General features: G+C 40.4%; 1 protein-coding gene across 3 annotated transcripts in view; it reads right to left on the bottom strand.

Moving 5' to 3' along the window:
- Positions 1-23805, bottom strand: part of taok3a (TAO kinase 3a) — an 86451-nt gene that overhangs the window by 18635 nt on the left and 44011 nt on the right. For all 3 annotated transcript variants that reach the window (XM_034090480.2, XM_034090481.2, XM_034090479.2), the window contains 10 exons: positions 20376-20447; positions 18783-18884; positions 18437-18482; positions 17219-17315; positions 16358-16471; positions 15603-15694; positions 15272-15365; positions 10570-10651; positions 5293-5460; positions 3933-4130 (listed from right to left, as the gene is read on the bottom strand). In XM_034090480.2, the coding sequence (XP_033946371.1) occupies positions 3933-4130; positions 5293-5460; positions 10570-10651; positions 15272-15365; positions 15603-15694; positions 16358-16471; positions 17219-17315; positions 18437-18482; positions 18783-18884; positions 20376-20447 (1065 nt within the window). The remainder of the gene's footprint in view (positions 1-3932; positions 4131-5292; positions 5461-10569; positions 10652-15271; positions 15366-15602; positions 15695-16357; positions 16472-17218; positions 17316-18436; positions 18483-18782; positions 18885-20375; positions 20448-23805) is intronic.

Raw genomic sequence — 23805 nt, 5'->3', positions numbered from 1 at the left:
TGAAGCGGTCTGCCAAACAGTGAGGACTGTGTCGATGGTTTCCATGGTTTCAAAGGGGGAGGGGATTACGCATACACTTGAAATAGTAAAAGAAATCCAGAGATGTGTGAACAGAGGCATGTGTCCTTTGGTTGTGTGTTTTTATGCACTCACTGAGTACTAGTGATTTTTAGAAAGCCAGGTGTTTATCTCTATTTCCTAAGGTCCTAAAAATGGATTGGAAATCAATGACATTTCAAGGCCAGGTAGGCTTTATGCTAATGTGTAATGATAGACTTTTGTGGATCTAGATTTGAAATGTTATCCATTAGATATTTTTCTTCTTCTTTATTAGCCTAAATGAAACACTAATCCTTAAGCATGGGACTTGCAAAGACAATAAGTTAGAGCAGCGCCTCCAAACCAGAGGCACATTACATGTTCTAGGGCAGGGGTGCCCAACCGGTCGATCGCGATCGACCGATTCCCAGTCGATCGCGAGATGTGTCTAAAAATAGAACAACAATATTATGTTTTATCGTTAATGTCCTATAACATAATCTTCCTGTGCCAGAATAATGCACTTGAACGCATCAAAGCTTTGTGATTGGCCGGAGTGACCCCATGTGTCGGGGTGTGGCTTTATGGCAGAAGCAAAAAAGCCCAAAATATATAATTTCACTCCGAGTGGGAGGATGATTATTTTTGTATCTATTCCAATTCAAAGTCCATCTGTCTCATCTGCAATGCGAGCGTGGCTTTATCGAAGAAGGGTCTTTTAGGAGCGGCATTTCAAAACAGTGCACAAACGCTACGAGACGGAATTCCCTCCTAATTCTGCTCTACGCTCCCAAAAGGGGAGGGGCCTGAGAGGACAGCTAAATGCACAGCAGTCCATTTTCACCAGGCCCAACAACAAGAGCAAGGCTGCTACCATAGCATCTTATCATGTCAGTCACGTTCTTGCGAAACACATGAAGTCTTTCAAAGACGGCGAAGTTGTGAAAGAAGCATTCCTGGAGGCTGCCGACGCGCTTTTGGGGGACAGTAAAAATAACAGAAGCATTTCAACAGGTTTTTAATATAATAAAAACTCAAGTTAGATAGCGTTATTAATCAGCTGTAAGTTTTAGTTTGAACTTATTCATTATAATTATTGTACAAAATGCTATAAGAATGCAAACTTAAATTGATTATAGTCTATTATCAATTCAGGTTAAGAAACTAGTGTTGCTTGCATCCTATTTTAAAGGCATTTCTTTTTATAATCTACTAAAATGCTATAAAAAAGGGCTTGATTCTATTAATGTTGTCTTTTTTATTGCACTTTGGCAGCAGATTCCTGTGTAGCTTCAGATCTGAGTTGACTTATTATTAAGCCTAATTTATACTTTTCAGTGTGAGAAAAAGTTTTTAGAGAGTACTTGTCCATGGACAAGAGAGTTTGGCAATGTACTTGTCCGAATACATTTTTCACTTGTCCAGAATGGACAAAAATTGGGGCCACTGGAATCTTCTTCTTCGTCATCGTATTTTACATTTTCCCACGGTTTTTACGACACCGCTAACGTAAGTGAGCGGTAAGATTTTACTGCATTACACATAGGGTTGGGTATCGTTTGGATTTTAACGATTCCGGTTCTGCTTTTCGATTCCGGTTATTTTCGGTTCTCGATTCCAGTTCTTTGAGAGGGTAAAAATAAGTCAAACTGGGAGAAAAATATATTTATGAAAACATTAAGTCAAATCTGTATTCCTATTTACAAATCACTTCATACTGTTTAATTTCTTACGGTTATTGAATACAATTATATAAAAATAATCTCTGCATTGTTTAGTTAGTTCTAAGTGGTGCAGTTTGAGAATGTACAATTGGCCCAGTCTCTTCTGATGCTACACTGCAACCTGCCTGTGAGACAGAGTCCAACCACACATCTCCAACACATAGGACATAACCTAATAATAATAATAATACATTATATTTATAGCCTACAGTATAGGCCTAGCGCTTTTCTACAACTCAAAGACGCTTGCACGCTTACACATGTCCTGCAATACACATGCTGCAGCTGCTCTGCTGACGGTTTGTAAAAATAAATAAATAGTATTTTCATTTCAATAATGTACTTTCTATACCCTGCTTCATAAACAATACTGACATCCCTGTGCTCCTCCGAGTCTGGGGGTCCGGGGATTTGAGGACAGCGCGAGGACACAGACAGGGAGGCTGCTTCACTTCATAAAGGAAATGGCGGTCAATATTAACAACACAGGAGCTAAAACGCTTAATAACCTTCATTACGTGTTAGAGAAAGAACATAAGAACGTTTGACAAAGATGAGGCTGTTAAACAGGCAGCGGATCTGCTGTGTGTAGAAAGAGAGAGAGAGAGCGAGAGACGCTGAGCTGCACCGTGCAGCGATCAGCTGATACGGAGCATAGAGAGAGCTGCAGTCCGCGGGGCTCGGGGTTCGGCCTCGCCTCCTGTCCTCACAACTCTTATTAATCCCGGTACCGGACAATTGTTATTTGTTCCTACTCGGAACCGAGTTTTGCTTCCCAACCCGGCCACTGTGCTACACTTCCCTCCCGCTCCGCCCTACCCCCGTCTAACTGTACAGAAAACGGCGAGATGCATTTCCTTAGGAATCTACAAGCAGAACCGAAACTAACATTTCTAAACGAACAATGGCAGACACGTACAATTTGCGAATGAGTTCTGCCTTTTGTAAACTGAATGTATCAATAATTTGTCAATAAATCAGGCCGAAAAACGTCACTTGTCCGCCGGACAAGTCAATTGAAAGATCTACTTGTCCGATATTGTAAATAACACGTCCCGGACGGTGGGACGTGTACTTTTTCGCACACTGCTTTTGTAGCAACACTATTTGTATATAATGGCAAAGAAAGGGTTCAGCGTCTTTTCTTTTTTCTCTGTGTCATATGTGGCAGCACTGTTCAATGTTTCTTGAAAACATTACCCACTGTAGTATGTGACGTGTGAATAAACTCCAACTCTGTATCAACAACACTGTTGTGTAACTTCAGTTAAATACTTGTATGTGTGTAGATTAGAAAGAGGTAAGATAAAGGATCTGCAGTATTTTATGAAGTATTCATCGTACAAAGGTCAGTTTTATACAAAGTGTGTATTTACCTGGCAGTAGGCTGTCAGTAATGGCTACGCCTCTCTATTTGGACTGGTAGATCTCGGCAGACTGGCAACTTTAAAAGTAGCTCTCGGTTCAAAAAAGGTTGGGCACCCCTGTTCTAGGGTATACTTCAGCAGTTGTCAAAGGGCTTTTGGAAACATATACGGTAAAAATAAATAATCATATTTTAACATCATTTAGAAACATTCGTGATATTGATTTTTGGTTGCAAAGATTAGTGCCGATTCCATGGGTGTTACCAATTGGAAACTGTGAGGACCCATGAGGGAAATCAAAATGTGGGGTTTAAACTTGTGTTCATTATATCAAACTCTCTGGTGTCTTTAAAAATCGTATTTCTTGTAAACACTTAGTGGGCTGCCAATTAACCAACAGTAATTGTAACAAAGAAATGCACAATAAATATAAAATGAGGCCTGTTGCAACCAGTATGACACATGTTAATCAACTAGTCCTTGTAATAAATAGATATGTTTTTAATATGATGTAGCACCCTGTCTTTTTATACCAATATATGACTTTGTTCTGTTGAATTACACCTTATCTGTCTAAGGCTCTTTAATTATTGGAACAAGCTTTTGTTATGTTTTCCTACAATACCTCATCCAGTGTTTTGTTTCTGTTGTGGCAAGGCGGTTAAGACCGGATTCACACTGCCTCTCCACCATGAACTTAAACCTCTAGTTCAATTTGTAGTTTTCAACTTTTAGCAGCATTTCAAAGGTGTGTCTGTGCCAAAGGGTTCATTCTGACAACTTGTGTGTGTATGACTTGTACCTTCTTTGTGTGTGGGGAGGATTCCAGGGTGCTGCTGTAGTCCTGTGGGTGCATCATGGTCATCTCGGAGCAGCTGTCGTCCAGCACCTCCTGCATGCTGTTCACGCTGCTGCTCTGGCTGCCTGTGCTGACCGAGGTGCTCGGGATGGAGTGGTTGCTTCCCAGGCTGTTCATCTTACAGCTGGCTGCCTCGCTATCCTGCAACAGAACATCCAAACAATCACATTCAAAAACACAAATATATACTCAAGAGTCAGCTCCAATAGATACAGGCTCCTGCAAAAGAGTATGTTTAAGGAAGTCACCTCAATACAAGGAAATATCAGAATCATGCTAAACTGCCTGTTGACTTTACATTTGCCCGTGTGTGTTTGAGTGTCATTCTTATGTTATTGCACATCTGTAAGCCTGAGATCTATTCAGATTAGATGGCCACTTGATTGTGTGTACATGATACATTAAGGGAATAAAGCTGCACAACTATTAGGTGCAGGTGAATATTCAGTTAAGTCTGCAGTAACAGACTGTATCAGGATGTTATACCCAGTCTTTTAAAATGACAGTTTCTGGTTCTTTGGGTAACATCACTATCCTATCCTCAGACTTTGTCTTGTGAATCTGAGCTTCATGATTCCTGCCTGTTGCCCCAATCAAGTGAACAACTTGAAAAGTGCATCCATTTTTGCAACAAAATGGATGCACTGCAGTAGAGATGATAAAAATGACGTAAATTGAATCATTGTATTTGTGTAAAGAGATAGTTATACACATTTATATATACAAAGTTATACAAAGTTAATTCCAGCCTCTCAAATGTCGTTTTATTTTTATTTTCTCTGTTTAATATTATTAAGAACTGAGTTTGTAAGTGGTTATTACTGTTTAGCGGGGGGGGGGGGGGGGGGGGAGTAAACTTGCTCTAGGAAATAGTGTATATGTTATGATAATTGTAAGACCAAACAATAATCAATTCATCTAGAGAATGGCTGGCAGAATATTTTAGCCTTAAACTGATTGATTTATCCTGTGCCTGACCAACTGGTATTTATTCATCTCTATTTTATCAATGAGTGTCTCTGTTGGCTTTATCATAGTGTCTGCTGTTGTTTGCTGTACACTGTGGACTTGTTATGTGTGTGTTATCTTTCTATGATAGTAAAGCTGAAATAAAAGTGGTTTTACACAAAATCATTGTGTGAACATTGGAGAATTGAGAACTGAATTGAAATGGAGCTTGCCCGGTTGGATGGTTTTTAACCCCTTGTTTTCCACTTGTATCCCTTTACAGTTACTCTTGACAGACTATTTGTATCTCTGTATTATTTGTATAACGCTGATCTTTAAAATTAGGCCCTCCCACCTCCTCCTCTTCCTGGCTCTCTCCCATTGGTCCGTTGTGCTTCTCCTGGTAGAGGATCTTCTTCATCTTGCGGTACTGCAGGTTGTCCAGCTCCCGCACCGCATCCTTGGTCCTCTGGATGAGTTCCAGCAGAATGCGCGGCGAGCGTTCCCGACGCACAAAATCATGCTGAGAAGAAGAGGGAGAAAGTGAGTTAGTCGGTTGGTTGGGTTAGAAGTTATCTAAAGAGGGTTTGAGGGAGGAAACAATTGGTTTAGACATTTTTTAAATGTAGTTTTCTTTATACATTAACCTGGAATAATTATTGATTGATTGATTGATATACTTTATTAATCCCCGTGGGGAAATTGTTTCTCTGCATTTGACCCATCCTAGTGTTAGGAGCAGTGGGCAGCCATTTTGAACAGCGCCCGGGGAGCAGTGTAGGGAACGGTGCCTTGCTCAGGGACACTTGGTCTTGCCGGGACTTGAACTGGTGACCTTCCAGTTGCCAAGCCAAGTCCCTATAGACTTCGCCACCACCGCCCAATTAGTCATGTTTCTAGTTCAGTCTTTATACCAGACATGTTATCAATGCTTAATTTTACACAAAAACAAATGTACATATATCTACAAGGTTTTCTCTTTTTCAAAAATGTTAAGCTGAATACAATTTTTAAAGACTCCATCTTAACATTAAAATACAATTAATATCCTAATTTAAATGTTAATAGGTTAAATTGTACAAATGGTCTTTTTATACTTTCTTTTAAACCTGGATTAATTAGTCATGTTTCATGACAACTAGAACAATATATTTCTTACAGACTACATGTTGACATTGAAATGCATTTAACCTTAGGCATTATTAGGCTAAATTATTAACATCTTTAAGAAATAATGTAAAAAAGTGGTGTGTGCTGTAAAGGATGTAGGAGCTTTAAATAATATTTTGAGTAACTCAAAATTATGGTTTTAGAACATCTAAGGGCCACATGTGTTGTTGATGTGTTGACATGCTCTGTTCTCAAAGATCTCATTAGTTGTGAATATAGGATATCTAATTTACTAAAGTATTTTACTGCCTGCAATTTTTTTCACGAAATTTACTTTTTTAACAGGCAGAGCAACTGTGACTATCACTAGAGGGCGCCTGTAGGTTGCTCTGCCCATTCTGAGAGTCCCAGCATGCTTCATTCTGTACACTAAACACATGATATCTGTGAAAGATTGCCCATAAAATCGAATTGCATAAATACTCATAATCCTATTCAGTCCAATTAATTATGTCTGAAGTGTAATTCTCTTGGCACCAAGTTAAAGAGCTTCAAAAACATTATACAACCATAGAGTAACAAGCTTACAATTAATTAGGAGGTTTCAGGCTTTTAATCTCAATCATTTAGTTTGTACTTTCTAGTAAACCGACAAACATTTACCTCTCATTGGAAGCTGGATTTAATTACCCAGTCATGTATACACCTCAAATGTCTTACTTAAATGTTTTTCCTGTAACATTAATATTTCAAAAATGGTCAGATTTATTTAAAAGAATATAACGAATCATGTTTCCAAGATTATTTGTTGTTTTTCCAACACAGTTTTACACTAACCTGCTGTGACCCATTCTACTGTAAGGAACACACCTTCCTATAATTTGATGTTAGGTGTACTTGGAGGTTGAGGCATTATGCATTTATGTAATTACTTATTTTGTGTTACATAAGCAGCAGGTCAGAGTGGGTGTGCAGGGCTGGTGGGGTTTGGGTAAGAATGCCATGGTGTATGTTGTTCAAATGAATGTATTTTCTCCCCTGCTCTTACCCACCACACACACACGCACGCACGCACGCACGCACGCACGCACGCACGCGCGCACACACACACACACACACACACACACACACACACACACACACACACACACACACACACACACACACACACACACACACACACACACACACACACACCTCCCCTTAGTCACTCTCATTAATAAAATATGTTGAGCTAAATCACTGAAATGTATCTAACCTTAGAGTACAGGACTATATATACTATAAAAAAAGCTATATTTTTAGGTCTATTTCAAGCTTTCTGTCACTGCACACCGTCCTCTCCATGTGACAGATGCTGGTGTAATGGGTTAGTCAGGACACCAGGGAATGACATCACACTCTGAAAATAGAGATGGGAGAGATTTGTCTCGTTTTCTGACGGACCAAAACGAGGGGAGGTGGTCCCCTCTCCCATCGACCAGCAGGAAGTTATCTCTGGGATTCATTATAAGTTATAATGAAGTGACGGAATCTGAATTGATACTGTAGTAGCATCACCAGCTTCTTCTACCAAAAGCACAAATCCTCTCTGAGATTTATCCGTGAGGTATTGTGATGTTAAATCACACTCGTGAATGTAAAATGTAAAACCTCCACCGCTTATGTAGAAAAGGAGATAAGGGAATGAATATTATTATTCAAACTGTTTTGTTCTCCAACTTATGTTATGCATTTAATTTATCATAATTTGGTTATCTTAATGTGGTATTTTTTTCCTCCTTCCTATCCTTGATTTTATGTTAATTTTAATGTATATTGTTTCTTTATTGTAAATCATATTGTGTGGCATTTTTTGTACCAAAGATGCTATACAAACTAAATATATTTACCTTATATTATTAATAAATGAATGGTTGAGGATCTTTTTAAATATCCCTCTTCTCTTCCTTTCCAGGAGTTACATTAACAGAAATAGTGCTGGAACCAAAACTTGGTTAGCTTAGCCTAGCATAAAGAAAGGAAACAGCTAGCATTGCTCTGCTAGCTCTTGCTCCATATTGATCTAACAGATAACGTCAGTCTTGACATCTGACTCTCAAAAGGAAAACTAATCCACAAATAATGTATCGCCAACAATATTGACAAAGAATTTTCTAAATGTAACCAAGACATAAAGGAAATAGCCATTGACTGGTTCCAGCTTGTTAAATGTGAATGTTCTGCTTTTTCATTTAAATATATTCATGGAAATGTAATTGCCTAATTATTGATTGTCTGTACTCATGAGAGGTCAATTCATAATTACTTTTATAATTACTATTACTCTTAACAAGGCATACAGGGTGAGTTTAACCTGAAGCCAGAACACTGATAGCTCAAGGCCCCCAGATTAGTGACTTGATTTCCCCTTTAAAGAGCTTGGAGGGGCGTGTGCCTGTTGCCCCTTTCACAACTGCGCCTTTTCAGCTCCGGCTCGGAGCTAGAGCCTGAAAAGCGCTGGGTTTTCCAGTTCACACCGGAGCTGCGCCGGCTCTTAGCTCCGGAATCCGCTTCATTTCCAGCTCCAAAAAATTGTCGGTCCAGAGGCAAGAGCTTTGGAGCTAAGAGGTGACGTCGCTTACGTCTCTCTTACGTCGAGGCGTGCAGGAAACTAAACCCACCTCCCATGGGTCGACTGTTATGCCTGCCTACAAGCAGTAGTGCCTATAAACACACTTTATAAAGTCAGGCAACACTAACCAGGCTTCGTGTGATTCTGTTTATTTGTGCCTTACTTTGACCATCCGTTCACTGTTATCGATCATTGTGGAGAGAGGCAGACGTGTTGTTTTGTATTATTGCAGCTATCGGATGCAAGTAGTCAGTTTAGCTTCGGTTGCTATGCTAACATCACCCGTTTTATACCAGAGAAACTTTCATAACAGCGTTGTGATACCAAACAGTGTCAATTCAGACTGACACACATTCACTTAGGCTAAGGGGAGCTGGGGATATGCATCAGCTGCTTGTGTGAGTCGGACAGTGAATACTTTAGAGCGGCCGCTGCAGTGTGAGCTAACCGGGAGCTAATGGGAGAATACACTCTGTGGAAGAGCAGCCAGCACTGCAGCGGTCGGTAAATGCTGCAGAAACACATGAATAAACAATGAACCACGACACTCTGGAGAAAAGTATAAGGTTGGAGAAGTCGTTATTCAATTTATTCTGGCTTCGTGTGATTAAAAGCAACACGATCATCGACCCGACGCAGTTGTTGTTGTTGTTGTTGTGAGCTGCCGTTGGGGGGCAAATCAGCGATGTAAATGGTGACGTCATGACGCAGCAAGGGCAGCTCTGGGGCGCCAGTGGGCGGTGTGCACAGAGCGGGAGCTGAAAAGGGAAACTGGAGCTGAACCAGAAAAGCTCCCGCTCGGAGCTAGAAACTGAAAAGCGCTGGTGTGAAAGCCGCATGTGTGCCTGCAAAGATTGATTTTGTGTGTGTGTGTGAGAAGAGAAAGTGGGGTTTTAATCACAGGCTAACACCCCACCCCCCACCCCCTCATGTTAAAGCAGCCCCTTCGACACTGATCCCAAGTCTGTTGGGTACTTATCCCTCTTTAATGTGTTTTCGGACAGGATTTGGGTCAGGGGTGTTGGGTAGAGTGAATACTAGCCTAAACTTCGATCCTATCCAGGCGAGAGTCCAGAGCCCTTTATTTAAGCTACCCTCAGGTTGAGCAGGTGGGAAAACTCCTGCTGGAGCCCCCACACTGTTGAGCGTGATTCCCAAGAACATAAAACTCTTAGTGGACCAATGGGATTACCTTTTGGTCACACAAACAAAAAGATCAACCCCTGGATAACAGGGAAACACAAAGAACATGCACCGATTAACACTGTGTAAGTTCATTATGTTTTTGAGAGGATTTAGTTGGTTGTTATTAGGCGGGATGGCTGAAATGCATTATAAAGCCTGATTTGCAGCTGCATTTCAAATGTTTAACCTTTATTTAATGGGACAAATGTGCGTTATATTTGACAAGAAAAGAGGAAATGAGGATGACATGTTGCAATAGATGATTTTTGGACCTTGGAAACAGCAGTTTGACAAAAATGTGATCCAATTTTAAGTTATTTTAATCTTCAGAAAAGTCCCTCCGAAGTTAACCTTGTTATAAGATATATTTGTCTTAAAGTTGTATACACATTTAAAAAAGGCACACCCTGGTGGCCTTGTCACCCCAACTTCTTATCCCATCCTACCCTCTCTTTCTGCCTTCATTTCCTGTCATGTCTCTACTGTAACTTAAAGGCTATTAAGGTCCATGGCTTTGAGGCACAGCACAGGAAGCAAAGTTACAACAAAGAGACAAAAAATAATCAGAAATTCTCAGGGGGGTGCTTGCTTCCTGCGCTTGAAGAATATATTCTTTAGTATTAAGGAGTCGTGGGTGGGAGCGACTCATCCACAAGGCTCATGGACTGACAGAGACAGGAAGTGAGGTCACAGCTGGAGGGATTACAGAGGAAGCCCACTCACTCTTAGCAGCTCCCCTGACGAGGGTCTGTCCTGAGGAATTTTCAGTAGGCAGTAGTCGACGAAGCTCCGGAAGGGGTCAGTCCTGGGTAATGAGAACAGTGAAAATCAAAGACTCCCCTTCCCATTCAAACATTTCTAAATCAGGAAAAGTTCAAGCAAGGCACCAGAGGCAAGGTTTGTCATGAACCGGTCCATATTAAGAGTTTTGGTTTAAAGCCTCCCTGCCATGTGTTGTTTCAGACTAGGGGAAAGATCACATCCAAAATAGATGTTGATTTAGTAACTGTGTCTATTTGAGTATGTAGATGTCTCCTTAATTAACCAAAATTACATTAGAGGATGCGTCATTTGCATATTTTAACATTTGTAGAATACAAAAAAAGCTTTCCCATTGTAAGGGGACGTTTTTTTTATGGCAATCTATTTTTTACATTGTTTAACATTATTCAACTGAAGTGTCTTGTACATACAAAATGTATTGGATTTTATAATACATATATTTAAAAAAGCTGCTTTCTTAAAATATTCTCATACTGTGAGCTATAGGGATGTCCACTTCAGCAGCTCTTACAAACACCAATCGTTCTAGTTTTATCCCCGTCTATGTTGTAACGTTATTTTTAGGATTTGTTCATATATTATTCACAGCCTGATTTATAGACATTGCAAACCTGGCTTTATCCAAAGATGTCTGTTGCTGTTGTATAAGCAACAAAGCACAAATTGAAGAAAATTAAGATAAGGTCTTAGTCATTCTATTTCATAAAATGTGTAATACATGAGAAATGTTGTATTGATGTTAGTAATCAACTGATGCATTCTCACACTGATATCGACTATGGTATCAAATGTTACCATAGTTGACTATTGTCTCCCTATAAGCACAAATGGTAGGCTGCTTTCCACCACACTTCAATCAAGTCATGAATGTTGCACGTGATGAGTTATCTCTTCCTCTGCTGTGCCTGTGTTATCATATCAATGAATTAAACCAGAACAATCCTATGTAATCTCTTAGTGTAGCTCCATATATTACCCATATATGGATTATGTAAAAATGTGGAGCAATACAAATATAGGCCACTGGAGAGGTGGATCACTGTGACTTTAATCTAAAAATATACTCCTGATAACCCAGTATAACTAAAACAATGTGATTGGATTTTTTAATTAAAGTAGCCCGTAGTGCTATTTAAGATATTGACCCGTAATATGCACATTCAGGGTCTTTGTAGGGTTCACCAATCCACCACTAACTCTAACGTTTTCTGTTGTAAGCCCAGGTCAATGAGTGCAATGTAGTGTGTCATGGCAGTGTGTGTGTGTGTGTGTGTGTGTGTGTGTGTGTGTGTGTGTGTGTGTGTGTGTGTGTGTGTGTGTGTGTGTGTGTGTGTGTGTGTGTGTGTGTGTGTGTGTGTGTGTGTGTGTGTGTGTGTGTGTGTGTGTGTGTGTGTGTGTGTGTGTGTGTGTGTGTGTGTGTGTGCGGTGTAAACCCAGTGAATGTGAGCTGAAGTTACACTGAGGAGCGGATGTCTGTACTAGTCTCATCTGGAGGGATGTTGCTAACGCCTCAGGCCGCTGGAGCTTCTCCAAAAATACCTCAACCCTGCGCCACCTCACACAATGCTACAAACCAACGCTAATTTTATAACTGCAGCGCATAGGCAGCAAACTTAAAAGACTCCCCCTGCCTCATGTTTCTGATGACAGAGCCTGTGATGTATTCTCTTTTTTTAGGGTGTAAAATAAGAACACTGTTATTTAATTGAGAGCTTGGTGGAAGATTCATGAAGGCCACTGATGCCTTCAGGCTGCGCTGAGGCAGGTAGAGAACAACTCTCAACCTTGGCTGCACACAAGATGCTTTCAACATACGACAAGGAGCACACACAGACACGACTCTGCATGCGTAGGGCCGCACACTTTCATACCACAGTAATGATAGCATAAAGAAGAACACAGAGGTAAATAACATGGAGAACATCAAACAAAGGGTTAATATTTGATGAGTGTTGTTTCCCCCATGAGGCCCGCACTTCACATGCAAAGGGTTAGTGTTGGCTGCGGCGAATCAGAGGAACTGAAGAATATTTACAGCTTTGCTAATTTCCTGCTTGCAACATTTTATGTCGTTATTTCTTATAGCAAATTTAGATCATCTTCTCTACATATTTAGAGTCTACGAATACATCCTCTTATCTGCTGCGTGCTATAATACAACCTGTTTTCTTCCTCCATTCTTTTAGCTCAAGGTTTGTGCAAGCTCATACTCACATTTGCTCGTTAAATAATCATGAGGATGAACTATTTCTACCTAGTTGAGAATTTATAACATGAAATAGCTCAGTGTTAACATTATACTGCAGCTAGCCAAAAATAATGTTCATAAAGTAATGTATCTTAATTGAATGAAGTCATTAAAGCAACAATACATGTTATGCATGTTTTTGACAAATCAATTAAAAAACCTATCAGTTTAAATTATTTACATAAAAAGTAAATAAAACACAAATGATCTGTCTCTGCAGAAATGAGCAATTTCAAAAAACATTTCTTAATGTATTAGGTAAACTTTATGATTATATGAAGAAGCAGCATGAGCCTGACTTCAACACCGTGGCTGAGATGCTGCTGCAAAGAACTGTTTAAAAGCTGCTGGCCTAAAGTTTTTAATTGCTTAAAGTTTTTAAATGTCTGGTAGGACAGTCTCTAGAGCAGGGGTGGAGAACCTTTTTCCTCTCAAGGGCCATTTCAATTTTTTCAACATCCTCCGAGGGCTGTTCAAATTATTGATCTCTGCTTAAAAATGCTAAAATTCATTCATTTGGCTTTTCTTTCATGCTGTGCAAAGAAAAAGCAACCTCTTAATCCAGATATCTTACCATGACTCGCGCATAGACACACAAGATGTGTGCAAATGTATTTAGTTTCCTATCCATGCGCACATGATTTCAGTTGGGGGGGACCTAACCTCCTCTAGGGGGGTCCGGGGGCATGCTCCCCAGGGAAGATTTTTTTTTTTTTTTAAATGTTGAAGTTAAAAGCATCAATCTGGTGCACTTTGAGAGCAACACTAGGAGATCTATGGATACATCTCTCAACATCCAGATGAAACAGAACTGTAAACAGATTTATTTTTCTTTATGGATATTTTACAAATCACTCCCCTTTCAAACTGTATTCTTCTTTATTAATAACAACTTTTTGTTTCTGTCATATAGTATTTTATACTATAATGATCATATAAAGATGTGCCTTTACCTCACTGGTTGGAGAAAAAGCTTCTTATATTCGTTAGCATAGCTAGCTAACCAGATGCTAATAACAACAAAGCTATTGACTGTATGATCAGTATGACAGATGAACAGATCGCCACCGGGCTTTCAGCTAAAGACACAGACACGCAGAAGCTGCGGCATGTGTACGGCTCCTTATGGGTTCTGCAATTTGTGAAGTCCCGGCCCGGAGCCATTCTGGTGCTCTCCGTCAGATTTCCACCCCTGTCAGACGAGACATATACCACGTGATGACACGTTAGGCTCGTGTTGTGATCAAGGACCCTGACCTTGGCCAGGAAAAACAGACACTCGCTTGTTTAATTTTTTTTGCGGTCTAGATTTCTTACAAATGTTTCTTTTTTGCGTGTGTTTATAAATTACCTCGAGGGCCGTACCAAATGGTCTCGCGGGCCGTATACGGCCCGGGGGCCGGAGGTTCCCCACCCCTGCTCTAGAGGATCTGCTGTGAGGCTGAGAGCAGCATAAAATCGTGGCTGTTTTCCCATAACACATTTAGAAAGCTCAGTGTGTATACAAAGAAACATCGTAGTTAGAATGGAAAACACAAGAAAAATCAGAGTTCTATCGACTAGAATAATATTAATATAGTATTTATAATCACACTGCTTTGCTTTGATGCTGTTATACATGTAGACGTGCCTTATAGCCCAGCAGGAACGATGTGGGTATTCACACTGTATTACTTTGGTAGAGGTTTCCCAGGTAATTACATAGGAGATTTAAATTGTGACATTGCACAAGGCCTGTTCAAAGGTCACGCAGATTAACACAGGGATGTTTTACCCCCAATGAGCACTGATCGGATTGGGCTTTCACGTTCAGTTGTGTGAAAGTATTGTATCAGCAGTTTCTCTGGATTTTTTCTGGTGTTTGTGGAATTTCTTTATATAAACATTTAACACTTGTTAGATAAGCATATTTTTTTCAAAGTAATGTTGTAGTTCTTGGGTTTGACTGGCCACATATCGGACATATTGCCATGAAGGAATGCATGGATGAATGAATGGATGAATGGATAGATGAATGAATGAATGTTCTATATTATTTTAATGACTGATTGAACTCCAGCAGTATTATTTTAGATATGTTATATGTTTAACTGCTATGCCTGCCATCTCTGCTCTGTGTCATCGTGTTGTCTCCTGGGTTCTGTAGTGTTCGGAGTCTGTCTTTTTATTTTCTTCCTCCCAACCCCCATCCCCTCAGGAAGCCTTTTGCCTCGTGTCAGGTCATCATTGAAAATAAGAATTTGTTCTTAATTGATTTTCCTGGCTAAATAAAGGTTCTACTACTACTACTAGTACTACTACTACTACTACTACTACTACTACTACTACATATTAGCCTTCTGCAAATTATATTAAAACAATTATAAAATGGTGAATGGTGTGTTTTCAACTCACCACTCATTGGACTGTAGCGTGGGAGAGTCGTTCTGTGCGATGTGATATAAGGCACTCATGGCATTCATGTTGAACAAGGGAGGTTTGCGTTCCGCTAAAATAAGAGAAGATGGGAGAGTCAGACAAATAAATAAGGGTGTTGATTCAGTGCCAGAGATTTCACAATCACATATCAGCCTCTCCTTAAATGAGGCAGACACAACGTCTCCAAAGCAACCAGGAACAAATAAGATGTATTTGCATGTTTTACAGATTTTTAACCAGCGTACATCTGTTACATGTCTTACATCAAGGGCCCTTAAATTCACTTCTTGACTAGATGTATGCTCACCCAGTTCAATACAGGTGATCCCCAGCGACCAGATGTCCACCTTTCCCTCGTACTGACCCTCGTCCATGGCTAGGATCACTTCCGGGGCCATCCTGAGGACATGCAAGTGCACAAACATGCATAGTTTATTAAATACGGGGAAAAATCCACAGAAATGTTATAATCTGCTAAGCTGCTCAGAGCTTTTAAAGACTCTGGTATGCTGTGATAGCAGCTCAGTTTTGTGAAAGTATGTGTGTGTTTCTGTTAAGGCGGAGTGTGAAAAGTGAACACTGGTCCAGCTGTTTATGTAACGGCATTCATTAACCAGCAAAGCTCCATAAAGTGTGTGAGTGAGTATTATGATGGTCAAGGTAGAGCAGATAACTCTATATGAGGCAAAAAAAAGTACGCATTATTAAATTAATGAAATAAAGTGTCACCGGCTGCATCAATAGTGACCATCTTGAGGCACGCTCACCCTTCACTTCACAGTGAATACCCCTATTTATTTTCCTATTAACTTTGTCATTTGTAAACATAACTAGGTTGACCTAAAATGTCAATTGGGATTTTTATTCAAAGTGACTCGGGGGCAACAAAAATAAGTACTCACTTACTCCAAAAAAAGGAATTGTTCTTGTAATTTCTATGCAAAGAAAGCACTAAAACAAATACCACAATTCCCATTGTCCTCATTGTCATTGGTCTCTCGCATATAGGCATGTGTGGCGCTCAGTGTTGTGCCATATGTCTCGTGTTTCATGTATACTGACCAGTAAGGTGTTCCCACAAAGGAGTTGGCAGGTGAGGCAATGGAGGCGGAGCCAAAGTCGGCCAGTTTGACCTGACCCAGCTCAGTCAGCAGGATGTTACCAGCTTTCACATCTCTGGGTGGGGAGAGGGGGATGGAGAGAGTGTATTTAGGAAGCGCAACCAAGAGAATTCACATCATTTCCAGGGATCTACTGTATTATGCATTATACTTCTCCCTCAAACCTTAATGAACTGGTCACTGATGTGGTGTATTTATAGATGTGATATGTTTATTAATTCCGCTAAGGAGATCATGTTTTTGGCTCGATTTATTTGCCTTCAAGCAGAAAAAATACTGGCCCCTTTTCACTGAAAATTGGTGAAAGGGTGTAGCATGGGCCGAGAAAGAATCCACATTCATTATCAAGGCTCATTTAGTTTTTAACATTGCAAGATCTGTGCTGCATTCATGGTGTGTCAGAATAATCTGAAAAAAGTCATATCCATCTAAGGGACACTTGAATGCAGCATTGGCTTTAGCGGAGGTCTACGATCACCGAGTGCGACTCTAATTGTATGGGTTTTATGTCATTTTTACAATTCTGCAATGAGGCATGATGACACAGAACAGTCAAGATGATTCATACAGCCCCATTTAAGACGCTAATCATATTTCCCTGCCATAAAAAAATAACATTGTGGACACCAGTAAAACAGAAGGGTTGTTTCTTGCTCAGTAAGGACCACATGTACCTAAAGAGATGACGTTTTACAGCCTAATTAGTAAACGCTCAGTCAGGGAAGTGCATCTCATCTCAGCCTCTTATCATGTTTTTGATAAAGGCACTTCCTTATGGGAGCTAGAGAACAAACTGACTCACCTGTGAATCATATTATGGGAATGTAGGTAAGCCAGTCCTAGCAAGGCACCATGGGTAATGGCAGCAATTTCCAACTCTTGCAGTGGTTTCTTATGAACTGGGGGAGAAATTAGCAGAGTGGAAATGAGTAAAAACCCTCTGAAGACTTTAATTATATAATCATGAAATGTGTTCTTCACAAAGGCCTTCATAATAAATAAAGCTTCTTCATTTAATTATGAAGCGCAGACTTCAAGCAACTGCTGGCATCCAAAACATCACAGTATTAGTAATTCATAAATAAAAACTATAGCAGTGTGCCCTGCTGATATAGCAGTAAGAAAGTAGTCTCTTGGCATCCACCACATGGATTAACAGTTGTGATAAGGGCTCCTAAACCGGCTCCCTGTGGACTGTTGCAGTAACAGAGAGATTACATGCCAGGCGAAAGGTCCCAGCAGAACTATGGCTGAGACATTTCAAAAACAGGCCGGGGCCGACTGTCAGGACCGTGTGCCTGCATCAGTGACGAGCTCACACATAGGTGCTTAAAATAACACAGTGTGTTCAGGTCGGGACTGTTGAGAGGATGGACACTTTACAATTGCCAAGCTTTGAAAACTGGAAAAAAAATTGGTCTTCAGAAAAAGGAGTCGAGCTAAAACTACATCTAAGTAACTCAGATATGGTCTTTTGTATAATGCATATCATTTGAATCAAAGTGCTCAATTGCAAATCGGAAATAGAAGATATAGAATACGGAAGTTATATGTTGTATTATTTAGTTACAAGACCATTTATAGAGTATTTGTTTCTAAATTGTTTTAGTTTTAGGTTCACATTATGTCTGAATAATGACAAATAACCACAGGAAACAACCAAAGAACCATCTATGTTTATATATTTATGTTGCTTATTAAAATTTTCTATAGAAGAGTATTCAAATTAAATCAGAGTGTTTTATATTGTGTAGTATTCACATACTGTAGTGATATTTGTCTTTTCTACTGTAATTGTGTATATGCTGTTAATGTTATTTTTGATTGATCGAATAGCATGTAGCTAGCTAACCACAGTAAAGCTAAAGCTAACTTATTAACACATGTACATAAACCACATTTTAAACAAAAAAATAGTTTCTCACAGGTTTTATTTTACATTTGACAGACTATTTATTGGCCAGGGGAAGAGACTTCCTGAACAAAAATAAGTTTGTGTGCATATTTTGCATATATTTACCCTCTAGTAAATCTGATGCGGAGCCCAGGCAGTACTCCATCACCAGCTGTAACAGAATGCAGATACAACTGATCATTCACATAGTTTGCTTTTCATCATTAAATATCCTCAATACAAAGATTCACATCAAGTTTGTGAATACTTTTGAAAATGTTCTCAATGACAAAGATCGTGTTACTGATAATAACAAGTTAACATATGCAGAGCAACTGTAGTGAGAAACACATTCAGTGGGAGATTAAATCAAAAAAGACAAAGAGGCAGGAAGAAACAAACAAACTAACAATGTTGCAAGATTAAAACAAAAGATGGGAACTGGGACAAAGGGAGAGACGTTTCCACTAACCCAGGCAGTGTTGTCTTTCAAGTAGCATCCTTTGTACTCAATTGTGTTTGGGTGTCGCAGCTGTCCCAAAAACTTGACCTCCTTAATGATGTCCTGCCACTTCTGCCAAAAACAAATTCAGACACACAGATGGTTACACACTACAGGTACAATCCCGGTAACACCTAGGTTGGCATTGTAGTGGTCGCAGCTGGCCGCACTGTAGAAACTACTTTAACAGGTAATATAGTCTTTATACCGGTTTATATGTAGACAGATAGGAATGTCTCTCAATAGCACTGCAAAAAGATTCAATTAAAAAGCATATTGAAAATGTAACCAGAAGAGTTTACATAGCAAGTGAAACCCTCAGTCAGTGAAGAGCTGTGTAACAATGTGTAAGAGTCCTCACATGCAAAACACAGAGTTTATAAATAGATAAAAGTTTGCACAAAGGACACATTCTGAAATACGCTTATGCCTAAACTTGTTCCGTGGTTTGCTTGAGGGAGGCACATGTTTGTTGCAAACCTTGCAACCTTTGGTGAGCAATTAGTTTGTATTATTTCCACATTGTTTTTGTTCCTTTAGGCCCAAAAGTTAAGGGTAACTAACCATCACAAATGAGAAATCTCAATGTCTCACATGCTACTGTCAGGGCTTGGGTAAATATCATTAGAGAATTACCTTTTTTGCATTTTAAGCACTGGTTGTTACTGGATTTGTGCCAAAGCAAGATAAATTAAAGCTGCAAGCAGCGATGAACAGGTCGTCACACATCCATGTGCTTCAAGGGTCCTAGTGGAGGCCGGTAAACGCTGCTGTGCATTGAAGTGATCATTCGAGACGGGTCAGACAAGTTAACATTACTTATGATGGTGCTGAATGATGATTTTTTTTAGAGAATGTCAAGAGTTCATGTTATACAAGCTAATTCAACAATACAGTCTTTTGATACCAATGCTCACATAATGATTTGTTCAAATGAAAGAAACAAATGGTTGTTCCAATGGGCCAACCAGAGGGATTCTTCGAATGGGCAAACCAGAGGGTTCGTTTCAATGTGAAACTCAAACGGTCCCATTTAATGAGCCAATCAAATGGCTCGTGGCAATGGGCCAATCAGAGGGCTTGTTTTAATGAACCAATCAGAGGGCTCGTTTCAAATAACCAGAAGAAAATCTGAGGCTAGTTTCAACCGACCTAACAGAGGGCCTGTATCAACGGACTAATCAGGGGGCTTGTTTCATTAGGCCAATCAAAGGTGTTGTTTCAATTGACCAAACAAATGACTCTTTTCAATAGGCCAATCAAATGTCTTATTTCAACAGGCCAAATCAAATATTACAGTAGAATCAAAGACATACTGGATGTGTGCAAAGGTTCTCTTTTTCACAACCACCGTGTTGTACTGACTGTCAATGGTGGTGTTTTCTTTCTCAATATTGATGACCTTGTTATCAAACGGCAGGCTAACCAAATGTCAATGTGACCCAGAGATATCAATCAGAGACATAAGCAACACATTGTGGTGTTGCATTTACAGTGGGAGCTTGGTTTTGAAGGTAAACCTTTGCATGTCTATGTGCTCTTGTGTGCGAGTGATTGCCTTACTTCGGTAGTCTGCTTGCCATTATAGGACATCTTTTTGATGGCCACCACCTCGTTAGAGTAGGAGTTACGCGCCTGGAGGGGAAAAAAACAGAGATCAGATTCAAGAAAAATCTTCAATTTGAAGTCTTAAAATGTACACACAACTCTCACAAAGACACAATACATACTTTTTCACACGGTTATAACACTCTATAAGAACAATATGGCATAATTAAATTGTTAACAGAGGCTCATTGAAGCAACACACCGCTTAAGTTTTACATCAAGCTCAAGAGTGATACAGCCAGGGGTGTGAACATTTGAACTTTGAACAAAAAATAAATGAGTTTTAATTGGACAACAATTGTGGAATACTTTACTTTAACTCTCTTGTATAGCATTTATTAGCACTATGTTCACATTTAATCATAGTGCCAATCATTATTTGATTCTACACCAGCCTTTAAGCTGTTGATATTTTTTATTATTAAACACTAGTGTTACAAAACATTTATTACATGTTTATTTACTTGATAAATAGGGGGGGTTTAAGTGAAGTGTTGACAACTCATGAAATGTCTTCAGGGTGATTGAGAGTTAAGAAAAAACCGAATTGGTGTATAAAAACATCATTATGAATGCACAACGCAATACATCTACAACTGATTGACACGGCACTAAGAGATTATCTAGTTTGAATTTAAACACATTTCCGCCTGATGAAAGCACTCTGTAACGTGATTTGGGGAAGCCTGCAGGTTGATGATATGTGCTCGTTCTGCAGCTACTGTTAGGGCTTGAGTTGTCCGTGCACATCCACATGTCCATGCTAAACCCATGGTGTTAACCTCAGAGGCATTGGCCTTAGGAACAGCTACGCTACAGCTCAGCCTAAACCCTTATCTCCGCTTCATCCCACTTACAAATGAATGGGAATTTCATGTTGAGATTCAAAAGGAATTACAGAGTATTCCTATTTGATTTGATTTCTGATTAATTTGATCCCTATGATTGACTGTCTGTTCAAGCATAATTGCTGTTCCCTCTGGTGTAATGTATAGATAGATTGCTGTAGAGAAGAAGAAAAAAAATGTATCACTGAAATATTAAAATACATTCAGGCTAATTGTCATCGCAGAGGAAAGGGGGAGCATCAATAATTACAACAGGCTAATTCATTCAACATACACTGTAGTGAAGTGTGTGGGCCTGCACACGCAGCTGGGGGAATTCCCCTCGTTCTCTTCTATAATGGAGTTCCTCTTTAATCTTAACATGCGTTCATGATGGATGCACATACACTTGCATAGATTCCTTTGACTATGCATGCATATACAGTAACATCATAGAAAATAGGCACGCATGTACAAGAGGAAAGCACTGTGCCACTGCCACTGTTCCTTTCTCGTCTAACATGCACCTAACTTGCAGTATTGGAGATTTTATTTCTTGAATGTTAGAAAATACAACTAGATCACAACATAGTAAAACCAAAGCTAATTGCTGTTATTTTGTTGTATAGCATGAAAGTCAATGTCAACACAATGTGTTATTTGCTACATATAGACATGATTATATCTGTCAGCAGATGTTTCATTTAGGTATTAAAACTGTAAGGATATATTTTTAGACTACTTTAACTAAAGCTGTTCTTGCTAACAGCTAAAGCTACCAGTGTTCCAGTTGTAATGCAGACAGCATAAGTGTGTCAGTGAGCACAGCGCTGGCATCAGGGCCGGATTAAGACGCGCACTGGAGCCTGTTAGCCAGACGGACATGGGCACCAGGGTAAATTGTGACGTATTAGGGCTGTGTGTGTGTGTGTGTGTGTGTGTGTGTGTGTGTGTGTGTGTGTGTGTGTGTGTGTGTGTGTGTGTGTGTGTGTGTGTGTCTGTGTGTGTGTGTGTGTGTGTGTGTGTGTGTGTGTGTGTGTGTGTGTGTGTCTGTGTGTGCGTGCGTGCGTGCGTGCGTGTGTAAATGAGATGGGACAGAAGAGGATGTTAAAGCCCTGACAGCCAAGAAAATCCTGCTTTACTATCGATTTCAAGAAAACAGCTGTCTTAGTAGGGAGGGAGGAGAGGAGGCTTATCGCTCCCAGCCCTGCATCTGGAGGGGGAGAGAGGATAGGTGTAGCTGTAGATGAGAGGAGGAAGAGGAGAGGAGAAGAGAGGAGAGGAGAGGAGGAAGAGGAGAGGAGAGGAGGAAGAGGAGAGGAGTAGCTGTAGATGAGAGGAGGAAGAGGAGAGGAGAAGAGAGGAGAGGAGGAAGAGGAGAGGAGAGGAGAAGAGAGGAGTAGCTGTAGATGCAGAGCGGTAGCTGTAGCTGTAGATGAGAGGAGAGGAGAAAGAGGAGAGCAGTAGCTGTAGAGGAGAGGAGAGGAGAGCTGTAGCTGTAGAGGAGAGGAGAGGAGAGGAGAGGAGAGGAGAGGAGAGGAGAGGAGAGGAGAGGAGAGGAGAGGAGTAGCAGTAGCTGTAGCTGTAGCTGTAGAGGAGAGGAGAGGAGAGGAGAGGAGAGGAGAGGAGAGGAGAGGAGAGGAGAGGAGAGGAGAGCAGTAGCTGTAGCTGTAGAGGAGAGGAGAAAGAGGAGAGCAGTAGCTGTAGCTGTAGCTGTAGAGGAGAGGAGAAAGAGGAGAGCAGTAGCTGTAGCTGTAGAGGAGAGGAGAGCAGTAGCTGTAGCTGAGAGGAGAGGAGAGGAGAGGAGAGGAGAGGAGAGGAGAGGAGAGGAGAGGAGAGGAGAGGAGAGCAGTAGCTGTAGATGAGAGGAGAGCAGTAGCAGTAGCAGGAGCTGTAGAGGAGAGGAGAGGAGAGGAGAGGAGAGGAGAGGAGAGGAGAGGAGAGGAGAGGAGAGGAGAGGAGAGGAGAGGAGAGGAGAGGAGAGGAGAGCAGTAGCTGGAGAGGAGAGGAGAGCAGTAGCTGTAGATGGGAGGAGAGCAGTAGCTGTAGATGGGAGGAGAGCAGTAGCAGGAGCTGTAGAGGAGAGGAGAAAGAGGAGAGGATCTGAAGGGACCAGAGAGATCTGCTTTCAACCCCCCCTCCACACAGCTTTAGAATCAAAGGCTTGATGAGTAATTAGTGATGATGAGATTAATAAGAAAAGCTACAGAGAAAGTGCTGAGAGCGAATCTGTCTCCACTTAATTTCATCCAAAGAGCCATAAGGTAGTGGGTTACACTTACAACATGCGCACAAATCAATGGATCGATCAGGGGTGACTAGCTCCTAAATAAATCAAAGCGATATTCCTGTATTAATAAGCGCTGCATAGTAAAGGGCTTAGGGAGCTTTTCTTAATGGTGTTGTTAAGTATCTGTAATGGTCCAGCCCCTCATTCACATGCTCTATTTCTTCCAAAGCTAAATGGTCAACTAATAAACTCCACCACTACATCTTTGATGTTTTACCGCGTCGAAACAATGGCTTCAAATCGTTTCAATGTCTTCGAGGTCCACTCA

Source organism: Pseudochaenichthys georgianus, chromosome 9 (genome assembly GCF_902827115.2).
Source record: "Pseudochaenichthys georgianus chromosome 9, fPseGeo1.2, whole genome shotgun sequence".
Lineage (NCBI taxonomy): Eukaryota > Metazoa > Chordata > Actinopteri > Perciformes > Channichthyidae > Pseudochaenichthys > Pseudochaenichthys georgianus.
The sequence above is the reverse complement of the archived record's forward strand: the minus strand, read 5'-3'. Positions and strand labels throughout refer to the sequence as shown.